This window comes from Anthonomus grandis, chromosome 6 (genome assembly GCF_022605725.1).
Source record: "Anthonomus grandis grandis chromosome 6, icAntGran1.3, whole genome shotgun sequence".
NCBI lineage: Eukaryota > Metazoa > Arthropoda > Insecta > Coleoptera > Curculionidae > Anthonomus > Anthonomus grandis.
In genome coordinates, this window is record NC_065551.1 from 5,201,355 (window position 1) to 5,227,021 (window position 25,667).

The window sequence follows — 25,667 nt, forward strand, 5'->3', positions numbered from 1 at the left end:
TTGCCTCCACCGGTTATATTATTTATGATTTTATATACTTTTTTCATATCATTCTTGGTAAATATTAAATGTCTTGTAGATATTAAAATGAAAAATTTTTGGTTTATGATTAGATTTTTTTTTTTGAGATTCGCTAATAAGGTTTTGAGTTTTCCATTTTCGGTTAATATAAATCAGAATCTTAATTAGTAATTGTAAATATTTATCAATTTGTCATGGGCATAGGTTTAGTATATTCATTTTTATTTTATCTAATTATATTTTATAAATTTTTCAAATTAATTATACATTCATTAAATGATTTTATTGTTTTGACATAAATTTAAAAAATGGTTTGATGATCTTATTAGAGAAAATACATTATTTGATTTAGTCATTTTTATGGATTTGAAATGTTTCTTTCTTATCGCTTATTTCTGACTTATCCTTTTTCAAAAAATTTTCACAATTGTTTTCACATTTCGTTTTCTCATTTTTGCAAAATATCCAGAAACATTACATTAGAACACGTTGCCAAATTAACAGTTTTATTTGAATTATTCGATATTTTTAGATTGGAACGAGTAAAATTACTTATATTGTTTGTAGATGCAATTAGGGAATAACAATAAATAACATTTTTATTGGCTTCAATATCTGAAATTAAAGCTTCACTGGTCTGACTGTCATCCAATTGTGAAAAGTTTTGGACATCTCATTTTTATTACAGAAAATAAATTCTCTAGGAGATCTTAATAAGATGCCTAGTTAAAAATATTAACAATGAATGGGTTTGTCAATATTCAAGTAAAATAATGACTGAATTAAAGATTTAAATAAATCCTTAAATGCGGTGAATATTTTTTTTACTATTTTTGAATACTTCAGTTGAACTAAAATAATTAAGACCAAATTTACAAAAAATAAGTACTTAAATCTGAATTCCTTTAAACAATCCATGCACGATCAATAAATCTTTAACTACTTTAAATGGAATAAATAAATAAATAATGTCCTTATTAAGAATAATAAAACTATTACATTATTAAGTATTAAAGGGCGAATTCTAGCTTGTTTAGTCACTAAACCGCTACTCTTAAATTAACCCTTAAATTATACACGCATTTATTAAATGTCTTTAAGAAAAAATAAATAAATACTAATATGTCCTCCTATACATATAATTATTACTACAATCCACTAAAAGTTGAACAATGAATTTTATAATATGCAATGCAAAACTGTAATCTTAAAACTACACATTTTGATGAAACAAAAACACATTCTTTATATTTTTTCGGAAAAAAATTATAAACATTATTATATAATAACACAGCTTCGAACGAAAAATTTCTCTGAAATAATGCAGTAGTATGTTGTGGCATTATTAACTTGTTTCTTACTCTCAAAGAGCGCTGACGGGTCTCATCCCTAAATATTAATTTAGATCTTAAATATAAAGACTAAAATAAGTTTGTATCTAGAATGTTATAAATAAATAGTAGTAATAAGTATAATTCATTCTTTATAAAACTACGTCTGAGGTACTGAACTAATACTCAAAAACATAGTTTTAAATTTGCTTTTGTAAACCTATATTATTTATATTTTTTTAAATCAAATTAGATCAGAAATAAGTTATCTAAAAAATAATACCTAATTGATGTTATTACGATTTTTGAAAATCCTTTTTTTTAACTAATTAAATAAACTGTAAAGGCTGAAGTATCTAAAAGAAAAATTGAAACAAAACAGCTTGGATTAATTGGTTAAATTGAATTAAATATTTATAACAACATTTTTGATGAAAATTGTATAATAAATGAACCTCTCTATTTAGTAAGAAAAAAATGAATTACATGTAAACCTTTTCAAGATACCACATTTCCGTACATTTGTTCTTAGTAGTTTTGTGTGGTATGTTCTTATTTAACTATAATTCTTCAAAAAATTATTTTCGCTTATCTATTATTTGTTTATAGTGTATTCCCCATCAAAAAAAGATCCATATTTCCACAGGTTTGAATCCACTTAAACGGAATTTGACTTAGAACCTGAGATTTAATGTAAATTACATTATTGTTTATCAAAAAAAAAAAATAATAATAATAATGTAAGTCCTTTATAAACTACACTTAACTGTGTATATTATGCAAGAGAAGCAGCTTTTAACTACGCTACTAAAGAAAATAAATTAATGTTTATCAAATTATTATAAGAAAAAATATCCGCAAAAAACTTAAATAATCTTTCGAAGTAGACCTGTCGAAAACATTAATAGATAACAGATTAGAGATGTGCGATTAGTATCCACTCGATACTTTAATATCTGATACATGCAAAGATTCGAAGTAATCGAATCCTTTGACTCCAACTACAGTGTGGCAGACGGATCTGAAACACTTCGGCCTGAGGTAAGGGGAATGCAGTAGTGGAGACAACATGGCCGACTTCATTCATAAAATGGACAGTGGCGTGTGGTATTATGTGAAACTATTTAAATTCGATTTAAGGAAAATAATTTTAAAATTTATCAAAATAAATTTTCCTAATTAATTATTCATTTGTATGTTTTATGGTTTTAGAAATAAGTTCTTTTTTTTGGTATACAGGGTGTCCCACAATCAACGTCACAGGCTATAACTTTTTTATTTTTAACTATAAAAATTAAAAAAAAATTTAATAGCTATAGGACCACTACCCAAAATTACTTAAAAAACTACCCCCAACAAATACATTCCCCAAAAATGAATTTGTCGGGGGTATTTTTTTTTAAAGTAATTTTGGGTAGTGATGCTATAGCTATTAAAAATATATATAAAAAAAAAATATACTTAAAAATAAAAAAGTTATAGCCTGTGACGTTAATTGTGGAACACCCTGTATACAGGGTCGCACGCAAATATCTCTGTTGCTAAGCCGAATTTAAAAACAAAGTTTAAACAAAAGTTGCTAAGGTCACAGGGGGCCACTTTACTGCAATAGTACGTGTATTTTGAAGGTCATTAAAAAAAACAAAGCAAAAGTCAAACGTCGACTAAAATGAGCCACCTGGTATAGATTATAAAAAACGAACAGCATAAGCGTTTTGGCAATGATAAAAGTTCGGTTAAACTAGGAACGAGAATTTTTATGTTTTTTTATGCGAAATTTTCACTCTTTTTGGTATTTCCGAAAAAGTAAGGTAATTTGAGAAAAATATAAGGTAAATAACTTACCTAATTTTTCGTTTACTGTTATTTATGTTAATGTTTTTTTTAAGTCTCACAAACGTCACTTGTTGTGAAGTGTGTTTTTATTTTCACTGGTGAAATACGCGAGCTCGTTTTCTTTACCTTCAGCCTCGTATTCACTATCGTCTTCACTACTACTGCCATTAGTGTCATTGTCCTCATTTCCTATTGTGATGACAAGGGGCTCGATTTCTTCCATGATTTGGTCAGTTTCCCAGAATTTATCCTCCACAGTTCTGACGTGCTGGCAAAATTTCTGCCAATCATTTTCGGAAATCGAGGATATAGCATCCTCAGTAACCTTCTTTAAGGTTATAATGTTAAAATTGCCAGTAGTATTCCGACTTTTTATTAAAAATTTGAGTCTTGCCCAGGCTAATTCAATTGGGTTTAATTCGATAAATACGGCGCGGCGCGGCGGTGTTCTTAATGGAGTATGCCCATGGGACCTTGTAATCCGATCTACTATATAATTTTTTTGGTCACCAGGTGGTTTGTGGCGTAAAACCAAATCGAAAAGATCAAATTTTCTGGCACTTGCATCGTGACTTATACCTATAACATATAGTATATATAATACATAATATTTTTTTCAGCCATTTTCTTAAAAAAAAAATTTTGCCAATAGATATTAGACTGCAAGGGACAAATTTATTTGGTATTTTTAACCCCTTAACTTTAACCCCACGCAGGGGTGACTATCAACCCCAAAATCTTAAATGGTAAGGGTATCATTATATGTATTTTCTTTCATATTAAAAGAAAATATCTGAAGAAACTGGGGTGAAAAGTTTTCATTAGCTCACCGTGTATGTACATATTATGTAGGTACATTTATATATTTAAAATTTAAAATTTATCAGTTCAAAAGGCTTAATTAAGTTGTTATAGCTACCTTTCTTAGTTAACCAGGCGGTTATATCTCTTTTTAAAGAGGATTTTGTTGGGGTTTTACCCTCCTGCACCGAATGATAAGAAGCATTGTCTAACACTATTACCGAATTGGCAGGTATATTTGGGAGAAGTTTTTCCGTGAGCCATCTAGTAAAATTTTCCCTATTCATTTGGCCATGGTAATCACCTGTGGCCAATCCGGCTTTAAATATTAAAAAGGCAATGTCCACAAAACCCTTGTCGGAACCTGCATGAACAATTATTAGCCGAAGTAAAATATCATTTAAAATATATATATTTCTCAAATTTAACGGGTCCTTGCCCGTGAAAAAGTATATGACTGTAACTTATACACACTGCTTTGTATTGTATGCTTACCCGTTGAACTAATATTTTTTAAAACACCAGTAACCGTATCGCTCTGCCAACATTTCTTGAACGTCAAATCGTTATCCACCTAAGTTTCGTCCAAGTAAATAATATTTCGGCCTTCCTCGCGATATTTTCGTATTTCGCGAAGATATTTGTATCTCCAGGAAAGAATATTGAGCCTCTCCATTAAGATTTGCCTCTGATTTTGACACTTACGCCAAAAAAAAAGCCATTTGACTTTAATAAAAGCCGAAGCGTTTCCCTGGAATAAGAAAAATTTGCCTCTTCTTTTAATTTTCTTAACAACTTTCTAGTTGTCGGAACCACTTTATATTCCAGGTAAAATCTGGTGATACAATGCCTAATTATTTGAAAATGAAAACTGTCATATTTTTCGACGACAGTTTTCTGTGGCCGTTTTTCCCCTGGACTGGCTAACATTTCATCAGGGTTATTTTGTCGCCTTTCTTCATCTTCGTTATGAATTTTTCTCAAGATGATACGGAGACTCCGGTATAAAGGGAAACGCGATCAAGTTTACGCTTAAGAGGCAATTTCATCGAATTATTTGCAGCTTCTTCATCGCAAATCCTAATAACATTTTGAATGCATAGTTGGTATACAAAAAGCAATAAAATATAATATAAACTACTGTTTTTTTAAGAGGCACAATGTATTTCACTTTTTTTAAAATAAATTATTATAACTTACCTGTAAACGTTTGCTATCACTTCCCTCGTTTGACTATGAAGGACCTTACCCTCAGTGAATTTATTCATTATAATAAATGTTATTATTCGTGTATATGTAGACAATAATGAAACAAACTAAAAAATTAAATATTAGGTATTTCATGTAAGTAATAAAATAGTGAAACTCCAAACCTACGAAAATTACACTACCTACTTATAGGTATACACAACACTAATATTAGTTTTTTTAATTAATAGCCACAAATAAAACAAAATAATAAATAACATATAAAATAAACGGAATCCAAAAATCAACGATAAAACCTACGCCACTGTCCACCCTTCAATAGTAATCAATGTTTTGAAACGGCAGCAAGCATTGTAAACAGGTGACAAAGACGCTGTCCAATGAACTGTTGAAATAATTCATAACAAAAACATGTGCGGCGAGGGAAACCAATCACAAGCGTTCAGGTTCATAATGGCTGACCCCTATTATACAAGAAGTAGAGGAGTAGAAGTAGGAATGTAAAGGTGGAACGTAATGTTGCCAGATTTACTAATCATTATTCATTTTTTGGACAAACATTTAATTGTACCATATTTAATGGTAAAACAATTGCGTATTAAAGCCAAAATGGAATAACTATTTAGATTATAATTCTTAACATTTTACCCTCTATATCTTGTGATTGTAAAAAATCTTATATTGCATATTATTAGTAAGTAAGTCTCGCACAATTACGTCTTGAGGTTAACCGTGGCAACGTCGAATATTTTGGCCCACATTCCTGCCGCTGTTTCAGATCCACTTGCCAGACTTTACTCGTTACTGAAATACTTTTTTAAATCCCAAATTTCCATGTCACCGGTGGCTGCTTATGCGTACTAAATATATTTTATAAGTAAAATATGGCAAAATTAATAAAATTAAATAAACCGCCGCCAATCGACCCAACAATAATTAATCAATAATCATAATGTAAAATGTAATGTAAGAGTGTGTTCTCTTATAAAGCCACTCTTATAAGCCACGTCAAATGTACAAAAACATTTAAAAGCAAAACATTTCTCACTGCTTCATGAAGATAAAAGGGGTGAAAGCAATAAACTAGCCAATGTTTCTAATGTTCAATCTGATCAAGCAGGACCTTTAACTAGTTTAGATATTGCACAGGTTGGTGATAATAATAATACAAATGCCATAAATGCATTAAAACATCAATTTCCTGGAAAAGTTCCTGCACGCAAGGTTTATTCCCAAGCCAAAATTTCTACTTTGTCTGCACGCCGAGCATCCGTTTCTAGAACAAAATTTTTAAATCGAATGGTTTTAAACATGACTTTGCAAGACCTGCAACCATTTTCTGTCGTCGAAGATAATGGATTTAAATCTCTAGTAGCTGCTCTTGATCCCTCTTATCAATTACCATCAAGAACAACTTTTAGTCGAGATTTACTAAGCCTAGCTACTATTATATGATGAAGTTATTTTTAAAAGTATAATCTTTATTAAATGAAGCAGAGTTTATCCCGCTTACTACTTATACTTGGACGTCACGTTCTGTTGAAAACTATATGGCGGTAACTGCCCATTATGTAAATAAAGAGTGGACACAAAAGTTATTGTTGTTAAGTTGCTTTCATTTTGAAGAAAATCATACTGCCTAAAATATCAGAAAAAAATATTACATATTCTAAATGAATGGAACATTTGCAGTAAAATAGAAGCTGTTGTAACTGACAATGCAAGAAACATTACAGCTGCACTAAAGTTAACTGGTTGGGCAAATCTACCATGCCTGGGTCATACTTTAAACCTTGTCGTTCAAGATGCCCTAAAACAGCTACAGCCATTGCAAAAAAAAAGTTTAAAAAATTGTAGAATATTTTCATCATAGTACCACAGCAGCAGGAAAACTTAATGAACTTCAAATGCAGATGATCAGTAAAAATCTAAAATGAATGATGTTGTAACTCGTTGGAATGCAAGCTTATTTTGTGTTTAAAAGGATTTGTGAAATTCAGATACCAGTTGAAGCGGCTATTGGCATTTTACATAATCCAGTAGAGGCATTAACTGCGAATGGTCGCTCTGAAAACAATTGTGTGCTCTTTTAAAACCTTTTGAGTAGGTGATAAGAGAGCTTAGTGCCGAAAAAAGTGTAAGTGTTAATCTAAAAAAATACCTTTAATTGAAAGCATAAAACAATTTTTGGGGCGGGATCCAGACAGATGATAATACCGCCTTAGATTTAAAAAACAATTTAATACAAGGCTTAAAAACGAGATTTAATCAAACGGAAAACAATACTATACTTGCAAAAGCAACTTATTTGGATCCCCGTTTAAAAAATAAAGGTTTCAGTGACGATAATGCAGTAGTTCAAGTGAGAGAACTTTTAGTTTCTGAAGTATCAATGCTTATTAAAAAAAGTAATGAAGCTATGGACGTAGATAAAGTGCAAGACATGTCAATAGATGAAGAGGATACTGTGGTAGAGGAGTCAATCTGGAAATGTTTCGATGCGAAAATATCGAAAAATACATGTACGGTAGCTACTTCAATTATTGAAGGCAAGCAGTATACCGAAGAGAAAACATTAAAAGGAATGATGAGCTGTTGAAATGGTGGAAAACAAGGGAAGCAGTGTATCCAAATTTAGCAGAGTTGGTACGAAAATACTTAGGCATAACGGCAACTTCTGTTCCAAGTGAACGGGTATTTTGTAAGGCGGGCCAATTAGTATCAGATCGCAGGAGCAGAATTAAACCAAAAAATGTAGAAAAAGTGATGTTTTTAAACGGCAATTCACATTTGTTTTGACTTCTCTAAATTAATTTGCTGAGTTTTTTTAATAAGAAAGACTTTTTTAATACCATTATGAAAATCTTTGCTTATAATAATTAACCCCATTTTATACTTGAATAACTGTGATTTGCTTTGGGTAATGTGCATTTTGTAATATCTTAATAAAACTTGATAACCCTCTATTATACTTAAAAAATATAATAAACGCCAAAGCAAGCCCTAAATTTAATATAGGTATTTATAAAAAAATCTTAATATTCGCCCGTATATTCACTAATAACTGACAAGTATATAAGTAATGACTACTTTGTAACGAATACAAAGTATCTGATACTAAGATATAAACTATCAGTATCTACTCGATCTTATAAAAGTAATCTTTGCACATCACTATAACGGATGATGCAAAGCAGACAGTTACTGTCGGCACACGCGTTTGGCAAAATTCTCGGGTTCACTTCGACCGACGCGACGGTGTCGCCATCCCATTGTCGGGTACATTTAAAGGTACATTTTCGTTCATAAGGTTGCGCATCTTCTCAAATATTCAATCAACAGTATTACGTAACTATTTAATAAGTATTGAATGTAGAAAATACTCTGTTATATGCCCAATTATAGAAATGAAGAAGAAAACAGACCTATTCACGTATTTAGAATTATTATGAACTTAAATCTTTCACCATATTTCGTTATTTAATTAAGTCTAAGTATAATAATTTACTTGAGGTATAACAGATTCTTTATATACCCAGGAACTAATGTTTTATTTTCCTAACTTTATTTATTAAATATGAAAGGAAGGAAAACCTACATTGATTGAATAAAAATGTTAACTTAAAATAATGTTTCGGTCGTTTAGTGATCATCGTTCTCAAATTAAACACAATAAAATTAAAAAATTTATTGTACAAAATGTTTTTTTTTGTAGATCTTTGCTTCTTTATTATAGGTATCTACATATCAAAGATTTTTTTTAATGACAGATTTTTTTAAAATACATTTTTCATTGTAGACACCTGCTACCGAAGCCCCACCTGGGGAAGGAGGCGAGGGCGTGACTTACGTTCGTTCCACGACAAATGTTCATCCTTTATTGAGTTCAATGATTAATTATGCACAGCCTGTCAAGTTTCAGTCATTTGAGATAGCAGAACGTAAGTGAGATTTTACGTATTTTTTTTCTAAAAAGCACATAGTTTCTATATGCAAATTTAAAAACCAAGTTTCATCTATCATTCTTAGCAGAACTCAATCGGCTTTGGAGCTCTAAAATCCGTCATTTAAACTCCAATTAATTTTGTAAATATAGGTAAAACTGCAAAGTTAATTTTTTTTTAATTTATTGCTGACTGGTGCATTTATTTTGGTTCGTATGTTTTAAATTGATCAACTTATCCTGAGTTTCGCAAAAATAGTTTCAGATTTCAAATAGTAATCAAATAAAATATTATTAGAAATAAAATGGAATTATCTGTAGTAAATTCAAATATTTTTAAAGCACTACATTTTATGTTATATTTACCCTCGGAGTCTTAAAATCTTATCTTTTCAAGAAATCGGAAATAAATTGTATATAATATTTAATATAAAATGTGTGATCTGCAGGAAAACTACAGATATATCTGCAATTACAAAAAATCCTTGACTAATAGCACTGGCATCAATTTTATACATTGGTTTAACTATAGACCATTTAGAGTTTTAGTTAACAACTAGACCTTACATTCCCTTTTAAAGTTATTTATATTATTACAGCTCTTTACATAATCCGGCAACTCATTGTATTGTTTTAAACCTTTAAAATATAAACTATTTTGACCTTCACCAGTAGTTACCCTGTCTATGTAAAAATTATCTTTTGATCTTGTATTGTGTTGATGAATGTTACTAGCAAACTGACAGTTCTCTACTAAATGACTTGGAACTAAGTGGTGTAACATTTTATAAATAAATATCATTGTGTTGTAAGTGACGGTCTGTCTTACACTTAACACATTGGCACAGTTCAACATTTCTGTCCTCCTTGTATAGAGACTACAACCAAGAATAATTTTTAACGTTAATATTAACGTTATTCATTAAAAATAAAAGAGTTGAACAAAAGCAAAGATGAGGAGCAATGATTGCCTTGTATACAGTTAATTTGGCCCACACACTTACATTTTTTAACAGACAACCTAAAAAATTGATCTTTTTGCTATTTTGTTTGTTATGTAGTTAAAATGGTCTGAGAAAGTTAAATTTTTATCAGTTATACAACCTAAGTATTTAAACTTGTTGACATATTCTATTTCAGTAGTAGCAACTGTCTATCAATGGTTTCAAAAGCACGTTTGAAGTCCAAAACGGCAACCCCTATTACTTTTCTATCATTCAATGCTTTTTTCCGATTGAAAAGCTGAAAAACTGTTTGTAAAGCACTTTCACATGATTTTTTTTTCTCAAACCCGCCTGGTATCAAAATCAAAAAATCAAAATACACTGGTGGCCAAAAGTAGATTGACAAATTCCATTTTTATGGATATATTTTATCTGAAGCAAAGGAAAAACCGGTTGAGCGTATTAGTGTTCAGAAATGTAAACAACATAGTTTGAAGAAACAAATTCCATAGATTTTTATTGCTTGTACTTTTTCTCAATATTTTTTTTATCAAATTCCAATAATTTTGTTTGATGCTAGTGGCCAAAATTGGATTGACAAACAACATATTTATTCAGTCTCTGAGTTTTATGCGTTGGTTTCTGTTGATTTGACTTTTCTTACTATTAGTTTTGAAAAATATTCACAATGCCACGTGGTATAACTTTATCGATCGATATTAAGATGTGAATAATCGACGATTACCGGAAAGGGGTTAAACAGGCGGATATTGCTCGAAAATTTTCTCTTTTGAGGGCAACAGTAAGTCAAATAATAAAAAAATTTAATCTTCGTGGAAGTGTTGTTCCTCTAAAAAAAACTGGCCGACCAAAGAAGACCACTAGTCGTGTTGACAAATTAATTTTAAAAAAAGCAAAACTTGACCCACTCGCAACTTCAAAAGAAATCAAGCTGCATTTGAAAGAAGAAGGTGTGGGTTCAGTTAGTTGTCGTACCATTAGAAGGAGACTTCAATATAGTGATTTAAAAACAAGACGCCCTGCAAAGAAACCACTGCTAAGTTTAAAAAACGTACGGGCGCGATTGAGCTTTGCTCGAGAACATAGTCACTGGATAGTCTCCGAATCGAAAAGGGTTATTTGTAGTGATGAATCAAAGTTCAGTTTGATTAATTCGGATGGAAAAAGATATGTTAGGCGTCCTGTGAACCAAAGGTATGATCCTGGTGTCCACAGTCAAGCATTGAGGTGGTTCCGTGATGGTGTGGGGGTGTTTTTCGGGGTATGGCATTGGTCCACTACACTTGATAGAATGCACGATGGGTCGTTTCATGTATAAAGACATACTGCAGGATGTTATGGTACCTTACGCTGATGAAGTTATGCCACTCAACCACTACTTTCAACATGATAACGATCCGAAACACGCATCCAAGGTCGTTAAGCAATGGTTGACCCAAGAAAAAATGAATGTTATCAAATGGCCGTCACAGTCACCGGACCTAAATCCGATCGAGAACATTTGGGATTACATTGATCGTCACATCCGATGTAAAAATTTCAAAAATAAACAAGAACTTTTTGAAGCTTTGAAGGCATGCTGGCTGGATATCCATTGACACGTCCTATATTGACAATTTAATTATGCAAAATGCCAAAAGATTGGTGGAAGTGAGAAGAAATAGAGGCTATGCAACGCATTATGGAATAAAACCCTTTAAATTTTCCATGCTTATTTTTATTTTAGTAAGCTTTGAATTTGTCAATTTAATTTTGGCCACTTGAAAATTGTTTAGTTTTTTAATTTTTTTTTTTTTTTTAATAAAATTGGGTATTACGAATAAATAGTTTAAATATAATTAAACATTACAAATAGGCTCCGTTGTTTTTTAATCAGGTACTGTCCCACCTAATTTATCATTTCCTAAACCGTGATATAAACAAATTTGAAAAATAAGTATTTGTCAATCTACTTTCGGTCACCAGTGTATATTACATATAAGTTATAAATTACAATACAATAACACCTCAAAACTTCGTAATTATAACTATAACTAATAAGTACAATAAAGAATATTTTTCCCAATAATTAAAGCTAAATAAATACCTACACAGTGTGGCCCAAATTGGGTGTACATGTATGGGTATCTTGGAAACTATAACAGATAGAAAATTGGTTACATGGGGAAAGTTGTAGGGCATTTAGTGACCAATTTAGTGTCGCTTTCAGAAGGATTTTATCTTTTTCCGATTTTGAAATGTTTGGAAAAGATCAAAAAGTTGCATTTTTGAACAAAGGCTGAATTTTTTTAGATTTCAACATATTTTTAAAATCTGTAAAAATATTATTAGGACAACTTTTTAAGGCCAACGCATACGTGAATTCAGTTTTTGTTTTCGACGTTTCGGTTCTGAGACTCCATCCTAAATTTCTATTTTTCTTATGGCGGCCATTTTGTTTTTTTGCTAAATTAAATTTTTTTTTTTTTTCTTTAAAATGATGTATAACACTTTATGAAAATATTTCATTCTTATGTCAAAAAGTTACAAAGTTCATTTTTCGCGGTGTTGGCCATGAATGCGGAGGCCATGTCTACGGAGGCCATTTGTCGTATAAACAATTATTACTGTTTACTGATTTAGCATCATTTATGCAAAATATTATTTATTTCATTTAACTTTTTATCTTGTTTAGTAGTTCTTATCTTGTAAATTTTTTGTTTAGATTTTTTATTTTCGAAAATGGCCATGCGATTTACCAGTAAGAAAAAATTGACATATTGGAATATTATATAACATGTAATAGGAATGCAAATCTTGCAATCGCCAGATATTTGGAACTGTATCCTGAGAGACAACAGCCAGGTCCAAGACTATTCGCTAGGCTTGTCATGAACCTGTAACGAAGTTACAAGATTTTGTCTTTATTTTATAGTAATAAGGGTAAGCCCAGGCAGTCTTTTAATAGACAACTTAGATAATTTTGCTCCGGTAACATTTTAACCTCTAAATTTATGATTTACATAACAAAAAGATACATTTTAAGCTTTACCTGTGAGTCATGAGGGGTTTATAATTGTAAACATATATAAAGAAATCAACTTAAAGAGGTTTCTAGCCTGATAGTATCCTGGAAAGGTTCGATTTCTTATAGGTTATGCCTAGTTCTCCGTTGACTATGTTGTAGTCTCTGGCCTTATTGTTTTCAGCCCTGGTTATTCTTAGGATAATAAAGAACCACAAATGCCTAAAACTGAGAGGGTTTTCACACATTCATGCTGTTGCATTGTTTATATGTTCTATTTTGCAAGTTTCAAGGTTTACCTACCTTGGGAAGCCCTGTTAAATGAAGGGCCATGCCCGGTGTGGCAAAATATAATATAAATCATGATTCAGTTTCCCGCGGTTTTCCTGAAAAGCCGGTTTTCTTGTACACATGTGGCCAGCTTTTGTCCCGCTGTTTTCACCTAGAAATACCCGGTTTTGAGAGCTGAAACTAAGTTTGTTTACCATATAAGGTCATAGCCTATAAATCCGTATCGTTTTCATGAGGAAAAACTCTATTTTCATTAAGTTTTCCCAATTGTATTTTTATCCAACGATTGGTTCCGAGGATGTTCGTGAGTCGTCGGCATCCAAATTCCTGCGATGGGTATAAAACGGTTCCAGGTCCACCAAGGTGACACATTCGTCGCAGTAAGGTCGTACCATACCTTTCGAGCCAAGTACCAGTAATTTTTCCATACTTCAATACCGTTAAATTTTCAATATTTACGTTTAATTTTGTCTTGACGTTGACAGTGTGAATTGGGTTAGGTAAGAGCCACCTGTTGACAGTTGACCGGCCGCTTCCAAGCTCGCGTATTAAGATCTTTATCGAATCCTTTATATTTAATTTGGAAACTGTTGTTTGGGCTCATCATTCTTCGTGTTTTGTGGGGCAAGCAACAGCCGCGATTGATAACTGGTGCCTGGACACTATCTTTCTTCGTGTTTTGTAGGGCAGGTAGTAAGCGGGATATATTGATAAAATAATCGTAAAATTATCCGCGTTACGGTATTTTAGTTGCCATTTTTTACAAGCTTGGAAGACTGGAGTTTTAATTTTCCGCTGTGAGTTTTTGTCTGTGATTAATTATTAGAATATTCATATTGATTCCGTTCCGCTTTATGAACTTTTGAAAACTGTGGTTTGGACACTATCTTTCTTCGTGTTTTGTAGGACAGGCAGCAGCGCGGTTTTGTTAAATTACTACCTGGACACTATCTTTCTTCGTGTTTTGTAGGGCAGGTAGTAAACGGGTGATTAAACCAACGTTTCCGTAGTTCCGTTCGCGAAAAGTTACATTCTTGTTTGCAACCAGAGAAACACTCACTGCGGATTTATTTTGTATTTAATTGATAATTTTTACTGTTGACTTTTTATTTTCTGCTCTGTCCGCGGCCGTACCGTTCCGTTTAATTGTTTGATTGATGGAAACTACTGCTTGGATACTATCTTTCTTCGTGTTTTGTAGGGCAGGCAGTAGCCGCGTTTATTAATTATTACTTGGCTTCTCAAAATGGTGAGAGACAAGTAATAACCGAGTCCGTGATGTCATAATTACTATCCGTATAGTAACAGAGCAGAGGTAAATGTTGACCGATTGATTGAAATTGCTTCGCTTGATTGGTGTTGAGTTTCCGGCTTTGCTTAAGGAATGTCATCCGTAACCGCCATCAAACAAATCCGTAACAAACATCAAACTCTATTTGCGTCATTAATAGAGTGCCGAATTTTCCGGTACATTTTCCCAAATAACTGCCTGTGCTTAATCATAGAAATTGGTAATGGGTATTGAAGGATTTTAAGGACACTTTTGTTCATTTAGTTTTAAGCAACCAAACCTGTTATCTATTTGTAATGTATCTATTTGTAATAATAAAGATTAAGAGCAATAAGATCTTATTATTACCGGACAGTCTACTTTCAATCTCTACCTGGTTTCTCCACTGTCTAAAGGCTTACCAGAGAGGCTAGAAGGGACTCTAAGCTCCTTTAATTACTTAGTGGAGTGGCGCCCGAGGCATTTTATCGACTTTTCTCCTATAACTGTACAAAGAATAGATACCCTGCGACGTCAAAGGTTAGAGGGTGGACATACGGCGAGTACGTAGAACCCCCGCTACAAACCTTAGAACTCATGGAAGTTTTGAAATACCAACGCCAGAAAATTATCAAAGGGACAATGAACCTCGCGATGAAAACATTTTAGTCTATTTTAATGCGAACCCAAAAACATCGACCCGAAAAGCTGCATCTGATATGAATATACCAAGGACTACCGTTCAAAGAGTCAAAAAAATAAATATCGTCTATATAAGCCTACTTTTGTTCAAGGTTTAATGTATCACTTAAACTACCCAAGACGATTAGAATTTTCAAACTGGTTTGTAAGGCAATGTCAAGAAATACCTAATTTCAGCAGGAAAATTATTTGGACCGACGAGACGTTTTTTAGCAACTGCGGAGTATTCAACAGGCATAAACGTCATTTTTGGGCTACTGGGAAACCTCATGAAGTGGCTGAAAGTAGGTTACAAGTAAGATTTGGAATTAATGTATGGTGTGGTATGTACGGTAAGTTAATTACCCACTCCACAAAATTATTTTCAAGTAAAATGCTGTAATTGCTTTTAGATAATCATCTTATTGGGCCCTTTATTTATGAAACAAACACTGACAAGTCAAAGATATTTAAATCTTTTGGAAGAGCAGATATTACCTGCCGTGAGAGCTCTAATGCCTGAAGAAGAAAAACGGAGTGGTGTGTGGTTTCAACAGGACTGGTGTTCCGCACATAATACTCGGGACGTTCAAAACTTGTTAACACAAGTTTATCGTTAAATAAACATATCGCAAACCGCGGTGCTGTAAATTGGCCAGCTAGGTCTCCAGGTATTACACCCCTGAATTTTTATCTTTGGGGATATGTTAAAAATGAAGTTTACGAGTTTGAACCTCTTGACTCTTGAACAACTAGAGGACAGGGTTCGGAATGTCTTAAATAATATAAATAGAAACATCCTGCGCAAGGTAACTAGAAATGTTTTAAAGAAATGTGAAAAATGTTTTAACAAAAATGGCCGTCATTTTTAGTTTAATATTATTGTTACAAGTAGTTAATTGTTTTATTCAGCAAATATACAAAAGTATAAGTTAGCAAGTTAACAAGTAAGTTAATAATAATTGTGTGTACGACAAAATGCCAATAAAAGTCATGGCCAACTCGGCGAAAAATAAACTATTTAATTTTTTGACGTAAACATAAAATATTTTCATAAAGTGTTGAACATCATTTTAAATGGAAAAAAAGATCTTTTTAATTTAGCAAAAAAACAAAATCACCGCCATAAGAAAACTAGAAGTTGAGGATGGAATCTCAGAACCGAAAGATCGAAAACAAAAACTGATTCCAGGTATGCGTTGTCCTTAAAAAGTTGTCCTAATAATGTTTTTACAGATTTTGAAAATACGTTGAAATAAAAAAAACAGCCCTTTTTCAAAAATGCAACTTTTTGATTTTTTCCAAATATTTCAAAATCGGAAAAAGATAAAATCGTTCTGAAAGCGGCACTAAATTGGTAACTAAATGTCCTACAACTTTCCCCATTTAACCAATTTTCTATCTCTTATAGTTTCCAAGATACCCATACATGTACACTCAATTTGGGCCACACTGTATATCTACTTATTTTTTGTTTTGAGGAGAGTGATCGAGCCTAAATTGATAATCAATTTGTGTGCAGGAATTCACTCTCTGTTTACGAAATGACGCGCATGGCAAGATGAACAAAGTTGGCCAGAGGACAGAGGAGCCAACAGAGAAACGAAAAAGTGGACATTAAATAATGTAATGTTCAAAAGAACAAAAATATAAAACATGTTAAAATTTAAATTAAAAAAAAATACAAATGCTGTTTTGTTTTGCAGAATGAATAATTTTATTGGTGTTCTAGTCTTGGAATCACCTTTTGTAACCAGCTTTTTAATAGAAAATGGCAGCATATTATATACTTAAGGCAGAAAACATGTAATAAATCTATAGCAAAATGAATTACTAAACTTGGGTGTGCAAAGATTAGACAGTTTATCCAGTCCCTCAGATATCCCTAATGATGAAGTTTTAGTTTATCACCCTTCTCTATTAGTTCTACGGGTATTTGCAATCGCATATGTTTTAACTTTTATTATATATTTCCAATAAATAAACTAATAGTATATTTATAAGTAATAAACTCTCTGTTTATAAGTAATAAACACTGTTTGATAGTAAAATAATGTTTTGCATAGAAAATTATTTTTCTCACATTTTGTTTCAATGGCATAATAATATCAAATGATCAGATGATGTTTTATTATTAAACTGTAAAAACAAAAAAAAAACATTTTTAAACATTTGCATCAAATATACAAAATTAAGGATACCCTTTAAAAAAGTTTATAATGTCATATTTATCATAGAGAAAAGAATTCATCACAACATGTCAAGTTTCTCCGAACCAGTGGGTCTTGGTTTACTGAAAACACAAGCAATTGAGTTTGTAAACTACAACAAGAGGCAGATGTCCAGGATTTATCCTAGTGGTGCCAGGGCAAACTCTTCAAACTATATGCCTCAAGTAAGAAAACATAACTTCTTCTTATCTTATTCTGTCATATATATTTTTTGCTGCTTAGTAATTGATTAATTGTACTCCAAAAATCCTTTCAGAGTTTAAAATCCTACATGATTGTTTTAGGTATTTTGGAATGCCGGGTGCCAAATGGTATCACTAAATTTCCAAACGTCCGATTTGCCCATGCAGCTAAACCAGGGCAAGTTTGAATATAATGGAAATTGTGGATACCTTTTAAAACCCGATTTTATGAGAAGGACCGATAGGACATTCGATCCTTTTGCTGAAAGTCCTGTAGATGGTGTGATCGCTGCACAGTGTTCCGTTGAAGTCATTGCTGGTCAATTTTTATCAGATAAAAAGGTACGTAAAGAGATGTGTTTTTTTTGCAATTTAAGCACTTCAGTACTTTAAAAGTAATTGGTTAAGTAAAATCTTTATCGTCAACATTAATTAATAGTAAATTTTCAAACCAATTATTACTAAATATAAAGAAACATTAAAAAGATTTTTGTTGACATAATTTTTTCATAATAAACATTAAGACAATTTGGCACCAGGCACCCACCGTTAATAATTCTTGGTTTTGCCATAATGTCTAATATATTTCTATTTGGTAATAATAATACGTATCAATACAAAGCATTTAGTTATTATTGTAAATTACAAATAAAAACAATAAGAAATTACATATTTGACTCATGAAATTGGTTTTTGGTGTGGTTTTCTTTATGGTGTGCTTATATTATTAATTATTCGCGGGTGCATGGGGAAAAAATTGTATGTCAAAAATAACGAATTTCAGTAATTCGCACTTGAAGTGTTATTTTGGGCTGTGACTAAAACTTTAAACATATATTTTTTTTTTGCTTAGAATCAAGTAGAATAAAAGGAGCATTTTTATTGTAAAGTAAATATACTTTTCTAGTGTTTGATATAAAATAGTATTTACATTTTTTTTGACTTACAACATTTAGATTTCTTAAAATTTTGACATAACTCTTTTTACACAATAAAAAAAAACAAAGGATTGGAAATATTATTTTAATTAACGAATGTGCCAACAAAAGCATTTAAGGTAAGTAAAACTATTTAAGTCGTCCTCCAATATTTAATAAATTTAGAAAAATTTATATATATTCTCTACATATGTTTCGAGAGTGTAAACTCTCATCTTCAGTTTCTATTTTTGGAACCAATAAAACTGGAGAATTCCATTCACTTTGTGCCCTTTCAACTATACCATCTTGGCACATTTTAGTTACTTTTTTATGTATTTTATCTTTTTGTGAAAAAGGTAATCTATATGGTTTAACATAAGGTGTGGCATTATTGCGAAAATGTCAGTGCAAGGGTAAGTTTCCATCATTTTGCGTTTGTACTTATATTAGTTTAAGACCATTACTTTTGTAGTTATTCTCCTGAAGATGAGAGTTTACACTCTCGAAACATGTAGAGAATATATATAAATTTTTCTAAATTTATTAAATATTGGAAGACGACTTAAAGAGTTTTACTTACCTTAACTTTAAACTCTAATTCAAGCAATGAACTGTTTCTTCAACTTAAAAGCATTTAATTTTGTGTCAAATATTTTGCTGTGAAATAAGCCATATGTTTGACTTAAATCCCTTTTCACGCGTGATTGCAAAAAAACTAAAAGGCATTTGTAGTATGTCTGACATAGAGCATTTTACACGATAAAAGTGTAACTTATCTCGTTAGACACATTGAAAAAAAATTGGCTTACGCGTGTATAATGACTTAGTTCGTTACTCCCATACGTAAAGGAGGGTTTTTAAATTCGGCTTCTGACATAAACCAGTTTTGACAAAAAAATGACATAACACCTTTTTCACATGCACCCGCGTATTGACAGGCTGCGAATAAAAAGTTGTGGAATTTTTTAATTAAATTGTAATAAAGCTCATTTCGAAAAAAAATTACACGTCTAAACATTTTTTGTTTTCATTAGTGTATCGTATGAAAAAAAGTGTTAAACGCTATTAAACGTTAATTCTAATATCCCTGTATACTACCACAAACATTAAACACGATTAAAATTAATTTTTCTATCTATCTGATGCAAATTCCACATTTTCAACTCATTTATAGTTTTAAAAATATACAGGTATGGCTTAGCAACGACCGGTAATAGGATTTACATGTAGGGCGCTTTTCAGAATTCACCGGTTGCGCCGGTACAATAAGTAAGTGGTGCGGCACACAATGTAAAAGTATAGGGAGTATACGCGTGTCAACAAGGCTATGGCTCGATGACGTTTCCCGCGTGGTGGACAATTAATGGCGGAAATTGTTTTGTTTACTTTTGTATTTTGAAAATTAGAGGCTTAAAATGGGTGCAAATGCTAGTGGCTAATTTCTAAAGCTTTGAATTTTCCCAATATGTGCATATCAATTAGAGAAATTGTGTATTGCGGCCAGGAAAATTCGGCAAAGTCTTGACGTCTTACATAAAAGTCCTTTTTTCTTGCCAAACAATTGAAGGCCAAACCGGGTGGCTCAAAGAAAAAGTGGCGGATTTTATTCAGTTAAAAATAATGGGATTTATACACCGTGGATCGTATTGATCTATTCAAATTAAAATATGGTTTAGTTTTAGGATATTGGAAAAAATTATGAAAATTATTTGAGATTTGTTTAGGACACAATTCATTAATTATAAAAATTATGGATTTTAGAGTAACGTGATCATCATAACTTTTTTGTTATTGGTCTGATCGGATTGGATTTTGGTATTTGAGGTTTATTTAGTCTACAATTATTGATTTTTTACAAATTTTTAAAATATTGAATTTTAAGGTCACGTGACTATTAAAAATTTCTTCCTATTTGATTGAAATTTGATATTTCGGGTTTATGCAATAACACCTCTACAAAAGGACAAAGCGCTCCAAAAAATTTTGCTCGTGACGTCACGCGTTTGGGCCATGCACTTCGGGTTGATTTTCAGGTGAATTCAGCTGTTGACGCTGCCGTTGTTCGTCCACGGAAGGTTGCCTGCAACGCTGCCAGACTTTGCAGATTGCCGTGAACGTTAGGATGCTCTATTACTATCTTAAAATAAGGAAATCTATATCTTTAACTGCTCTTACTTTACAATTTAGTTAAAAAAAAGAGTGCATCCTTATTTCTCTTTTTATAATTTAAACTTTCATTTTTTCAAATTTTATCATTTATCTAATGCCTTGTTACTTGCCAATAGGAGTTCTTTCTATATAAATCTGGCAACGGCGCATCTACTAGTTGTGCCTGATGAAACGAGAGGTTAGGTTGTTTATATTTATGTTCTGTGGTTGCCGGTATTTCTAACGAGATCCGCAGTAAACATTAGCTCATTTTTGTGTTTTTTCTAAAATCGGAACTGTTTATTTCCGCGAAACGTGTATGTTATATTTATGTAAACTCTTCGCGTACTTTTAAATCACAAAATGTATTTTCAGACTAGAAAAATCCTCGAAAAAACCGGTTCTCCGGCGCGCCGCGGTTTTATTTGTTTATAATTATCAGACTTTAATACTTTGGTTCGTGTTTAATTTAATGTTTTTCTCCTAGTTCGGCTAGTTAATACCAAAGTGTAAATATGCTTCAAAAGTGTTGTGTTCCGGGTTGTAACGGAAACTATAAAAACGGACCTAAAGTGCATGTCTTCGGTTTTCCTAAGGATATAAATCTGAGGCGAAAATGGGTAAAAGCCATAAACAGAGATGACTTTGAGCCCACAAACAACACCAAAGTATGTGAAGCTCATTTTCCTGAAGGAAGTATAATAAAGAGTACTCAAGTTCAAGATTCCAACGCAGGTAAAATTTTTACAATAGAATTACTAAAACCACTGCTAAAAGAAGACTGTACACCATCTATTTTTTAAATTGCCCTAGTTATTTGTCAAAAACTATAAAAATACGGCCAAGTAAAGATGAAAGGTTTAAAAATATTGACGAGTTGAATTTAGCAAAAGCCCTTGAATTAAGCAAAATTGACTTTGGCGAGCATGAGAAACAAAATAATTTTGACAGTTTTGAAGAGTTTATTGAAAAATTTTCTGCTTTTAAACTACCGAAAGATTGGTTTACTGCTCACAGCGAGTCTCAAGACAGCAAAAAGCTAACAATTTTTAAAATTGAATACACACCTGGTCCATGCATTAATTGAGAAATTGTTTTTAATTTTAATTTTAATGTTGAAACTTTTTATATAGCGAGCCAGTTTGTGTTTTAACATCAAAATTTAAAACTCCATATACTTCCCATAGTTTAGATGATTTATATGCAATACTTGAAGCAATTGACCTAACTATTATTACCCTGCCTTTGGAGGAAAATGTTACCAATAATGACAACCCCGACTGTGACTTAAATCCAAATACTACCTAGACTGCTACCAATTCCCTTGGCAATACTATTCTCGATCATGTCAAACCATCAAATGACATAAATAAAATGAAATGTGTGTTCGAGTTTGTGTCAAACATACTAAAAAGTTTTGAAAACATTGAAGACAACAAAATAGTGCGTGCGTTAGATTTTATTTTATATTATTATTTATTTTATTTAAAGCAGTACAGCCCAACAGTATATCCATTTAATGGGCAATATATGTCATTATAAATGTTCAAAATATAAAGATAAACTAAGTCTAAATAGCTTATAAGTACCTAAAAAATTATTTTAAGAGAAAAAAAGAAAAAAAAAAACAAGAATTTCAGAGAGAGAGGAAAGAGAAAAAAAAAACAAAAATATCATTTCAACCCGAAATATAAATCAGCTAAGCATACTAAATAGAGTACCATAACAAATGCGATACGTAAACTTTAGAATACCAAGTCGCGAATATAAGTTCATTAAGAAGTAGTAAACAACTCTGTAAAAACTTCAATTAAATTATTACGTGAGCAAACAAATATATCACAGAATGGCGTTATTTTGTTTGAATTGTCTGACATTGCGTATAAGGGTGAACTTAACATTACATTTGTCCTGGCCCCTGGGCAATAAAATAAGTTTGTGTTTCTTGAGTTGAGACGCGGCACAGAAAAATTTAGATTCTCTAGCAGCTCAGGACAATCAACTTTCCCATGCAATATCTTATGCACCAACAAGACCGACGATCTATTTCTTCTAATTTCAAGAGGTTCCACGGAAAAGCGAGTTAGGAGAGTTTCGTAAGAGATTCCCTGAGGAGGATAAAATCCGTCAGCCTTAAAGGAAAGATACTTTAAAAATTTTCTCTGTATTTTTTCGATAGAATATTTATGAACCTGGTAGTAAGGGTTCTACACTATAGAAGCATATTCCAATTTAGAACGTAAAAGAGCAAAATATAAGTTTTTTAAGGCTTCTATGTTACTGAAACCCCGACAGTTTCGCACAATAAATCCAAAGACTCTACTAGCACTGTTTGATATATTATCTATCTGGTTCACAAAGGTAAGCTTATTATCAAACACCACACCCAAATCACTGATTAATGAACATCGAGCAAGTTTTGTGGAAAGGGTGTAATCGAATCGATTACATTTTTCCTTCTAGAAAAGGACACCACCTTACACTTAGACACATTTAGATTTAACCTGTTTTCATCACACCACAGACTTACACACCTCAAATCGTTTTGCAAAGACATGCAATCAGTAGTATTGGTTACAGAAGAATAGATTTTTAGATCATTTTTAGAGCAAATAAGAGCTTTTGTTGATCTAGTTTATCACTTAAGTCATTGATAAATAAGAGAAAGAATAATGGACCTAAATTTGACCCTTGGGGAACCCCCGATGACGCAGTATATTTATAGGAACAGAAACCCCGTTGACAGACATATTGCTTTCTATTTAAGAGATAGCTCTTAAAAAGGATCAAGGAATCCGATAGAAAACCAAAACTATGAAGTTTATTTAAGAGTATATTATGATCCAAGCGATCAAAAGCCTTTGAAAAATCTAGATAAATTACATCAACTTGGCTCTGGCTATCCAAGGCATTCGCAATAAATTGAGTGACAATTGTTAAGTTTGTAACAGTGGACCTTCCCGGTAAAAAGCCATGCTGATGTAGAGACAATTTATTAGAGACAAAAAACTGGATTCGTAAATAAAGTATTTTTTCAAAAACCTTTGAAAAGTTACACAAAATAGAAATTGGTCTATAGTTTTCGATATGCTCACGATCACCACCCTTAAAGACAGGACAAACTCGTGCTTCTTTCCATGTCATAGGATATTCTTTTTTGTTTAAACAGAGATTAAATAAGATTTCCAACGAGCGTACCATAGCATATCGACAATCTTTAATTAAAAATGCTGGGATGCCGTCCGGGCCAGCCGTGAATTTATTTTTCAGCGAAGCGATAGCAGCGAGGATCTCGCTAGAGTCAGTTAAAATATTTTCCTCAGAACTTGTTATATAAGACTTATAGGCTGTTTTTAGTTGCATTTTCACTACCGTTCTGATCCTACAAAACTCCTCTCTGTAAAACAATATATTCGTCAACTTAAATTTTTTGTGCATCTTAGCTTTATATTTAATATTTTTAATAATTTCGCTGGTATACCAACATGGATATTGGTGTTTGTAAATTACGCGTAGGGGAACGTGTTTATCAAAAATTTTAAAGAGTGTGTCGTTATATTCTTTTATCGCTAGATTAACATCACCAATATTGTTTAGAAAATTCCAATTGGTGTTAAGTATATCAGTATAAAGAGTAGGAAAATTTGCTTTTTTAAAGTTAAATGATTTTTGATTAGTACGTTCCTTAAATGCTACATTAGCTTTACACAAACTCATATCATTAATGACCAGAGCTGGATGGTATACGTCCTCAGCTATTAAAGGTAAATTATCCCTTGCGACTTGGCATTCAAAGTTGCAACAAACTAAATCCAATAATCTATTTGATTGGTTTAGAACATTATTACATTGTTTAAGTTCAAAATATTGCAAAAAAACATTAACAGCAACGGATTTTCTATCGCACACATCATTAATATACCTAGGTACATTAAAATCACCCACAATAAGGAACTGGTCACATATATCAATTTGTAACAATGTTTCAAAAAAAAGTTCAAAATCATCGTCTGTTACTGAAGGTGGCACATATAGAACAAGAACAAACAATGATTTATAAGAAATCGAACATTTACAAACAAGAAAGTCTATATTCGGAAATAGATCTGAGATATGTGAAGTATCAACTGTTAAACAAGTAATGGGATTTTTAACTGCCAATAGTACTCCACCTCCACGACTCAGATTTACGCGACGGAAATCGCGATCTTTTCTCCGCACCTCGTATTCTGCTGGGAACAGTTCGCAGCAATTTATGTCCTCACTAAGCCAAGTCTCTGTTAATGCTACAAGGTCATATTCACAATCACTTATTGAAGAAAAAAAAGTGTCGAATTTTGTTTTAAGTCCACGTACATTCTGATAATAACATGTTGGTGTTGGTGTGTTATTCTCAAACCTGTTGGGCTGCTTTAGTTTTTTGAACGAAAGTTGTATCTCTTATTTACTGGTTTAGGCGGGGGTAATAGCTGTTGGACCGGAGCATTATTTCCATCTGAAGATGTGATAGGAAAAGTGGGTCTACTATTCACAAGTGTTGAGTTAAGGGATTCGCTGCTACTTGATGTTCCCGGAGTTTGTGGTGCGAGTTTTAGCAGGTCATCTAAATACCAGTTTTTGTTATCTATTACTAAATGGTCTTTTCTTAGTTTTACTGAATGTCCCTGACTCTGTGCTGATTTTTTATAGAAAAGTAATTTCTTTTTCAGTTGAAGGAGTTCGTTAGGCAAGTCTTCCGAGAGGGCGTATTGACTATCTTTTAATTTATAAGCATTTTTCCGTGCATCACGGGCAACATGGCTGGCTAGAAATTTAATTAAAATTGGTCTGATCT

General features: G+C 32.1%; 1 protein-coding gene across 4 annotated transcripts in view; it reads left to right on the forward strand.

Moving 5' to 3' along the window:
• The window catches only part of LOC126737059 (1-phosphatidylinositol 4,5-bisphosphate phosphodiesterase), a 143,261-nt gene that overhangs the window by 89,768 nt on the left and 27,826 nt on the right, over positions 1-25,667 (forward strand). For all 4 annotated transcript variants that reach the window (XM_050441753.1, XM_050441751.1, XM_050441752.1 and 1 more), the window contains 3 exons: positions 8,998-9,139; positions 17,590-17,747; positions 17,868-18,107. In XM_050441753.1, the coding sequence (XP_050297710.1) occupies positions 8,998-9,139; positions 17,590-17,747; positions 17,868-18,107 (540 nt within the window). The remainder of the gene's footprint in view (positions 1-8,997; positions 9,140-17,589; positions 17,748-17,867; positions 18,108-25,667) is intronic.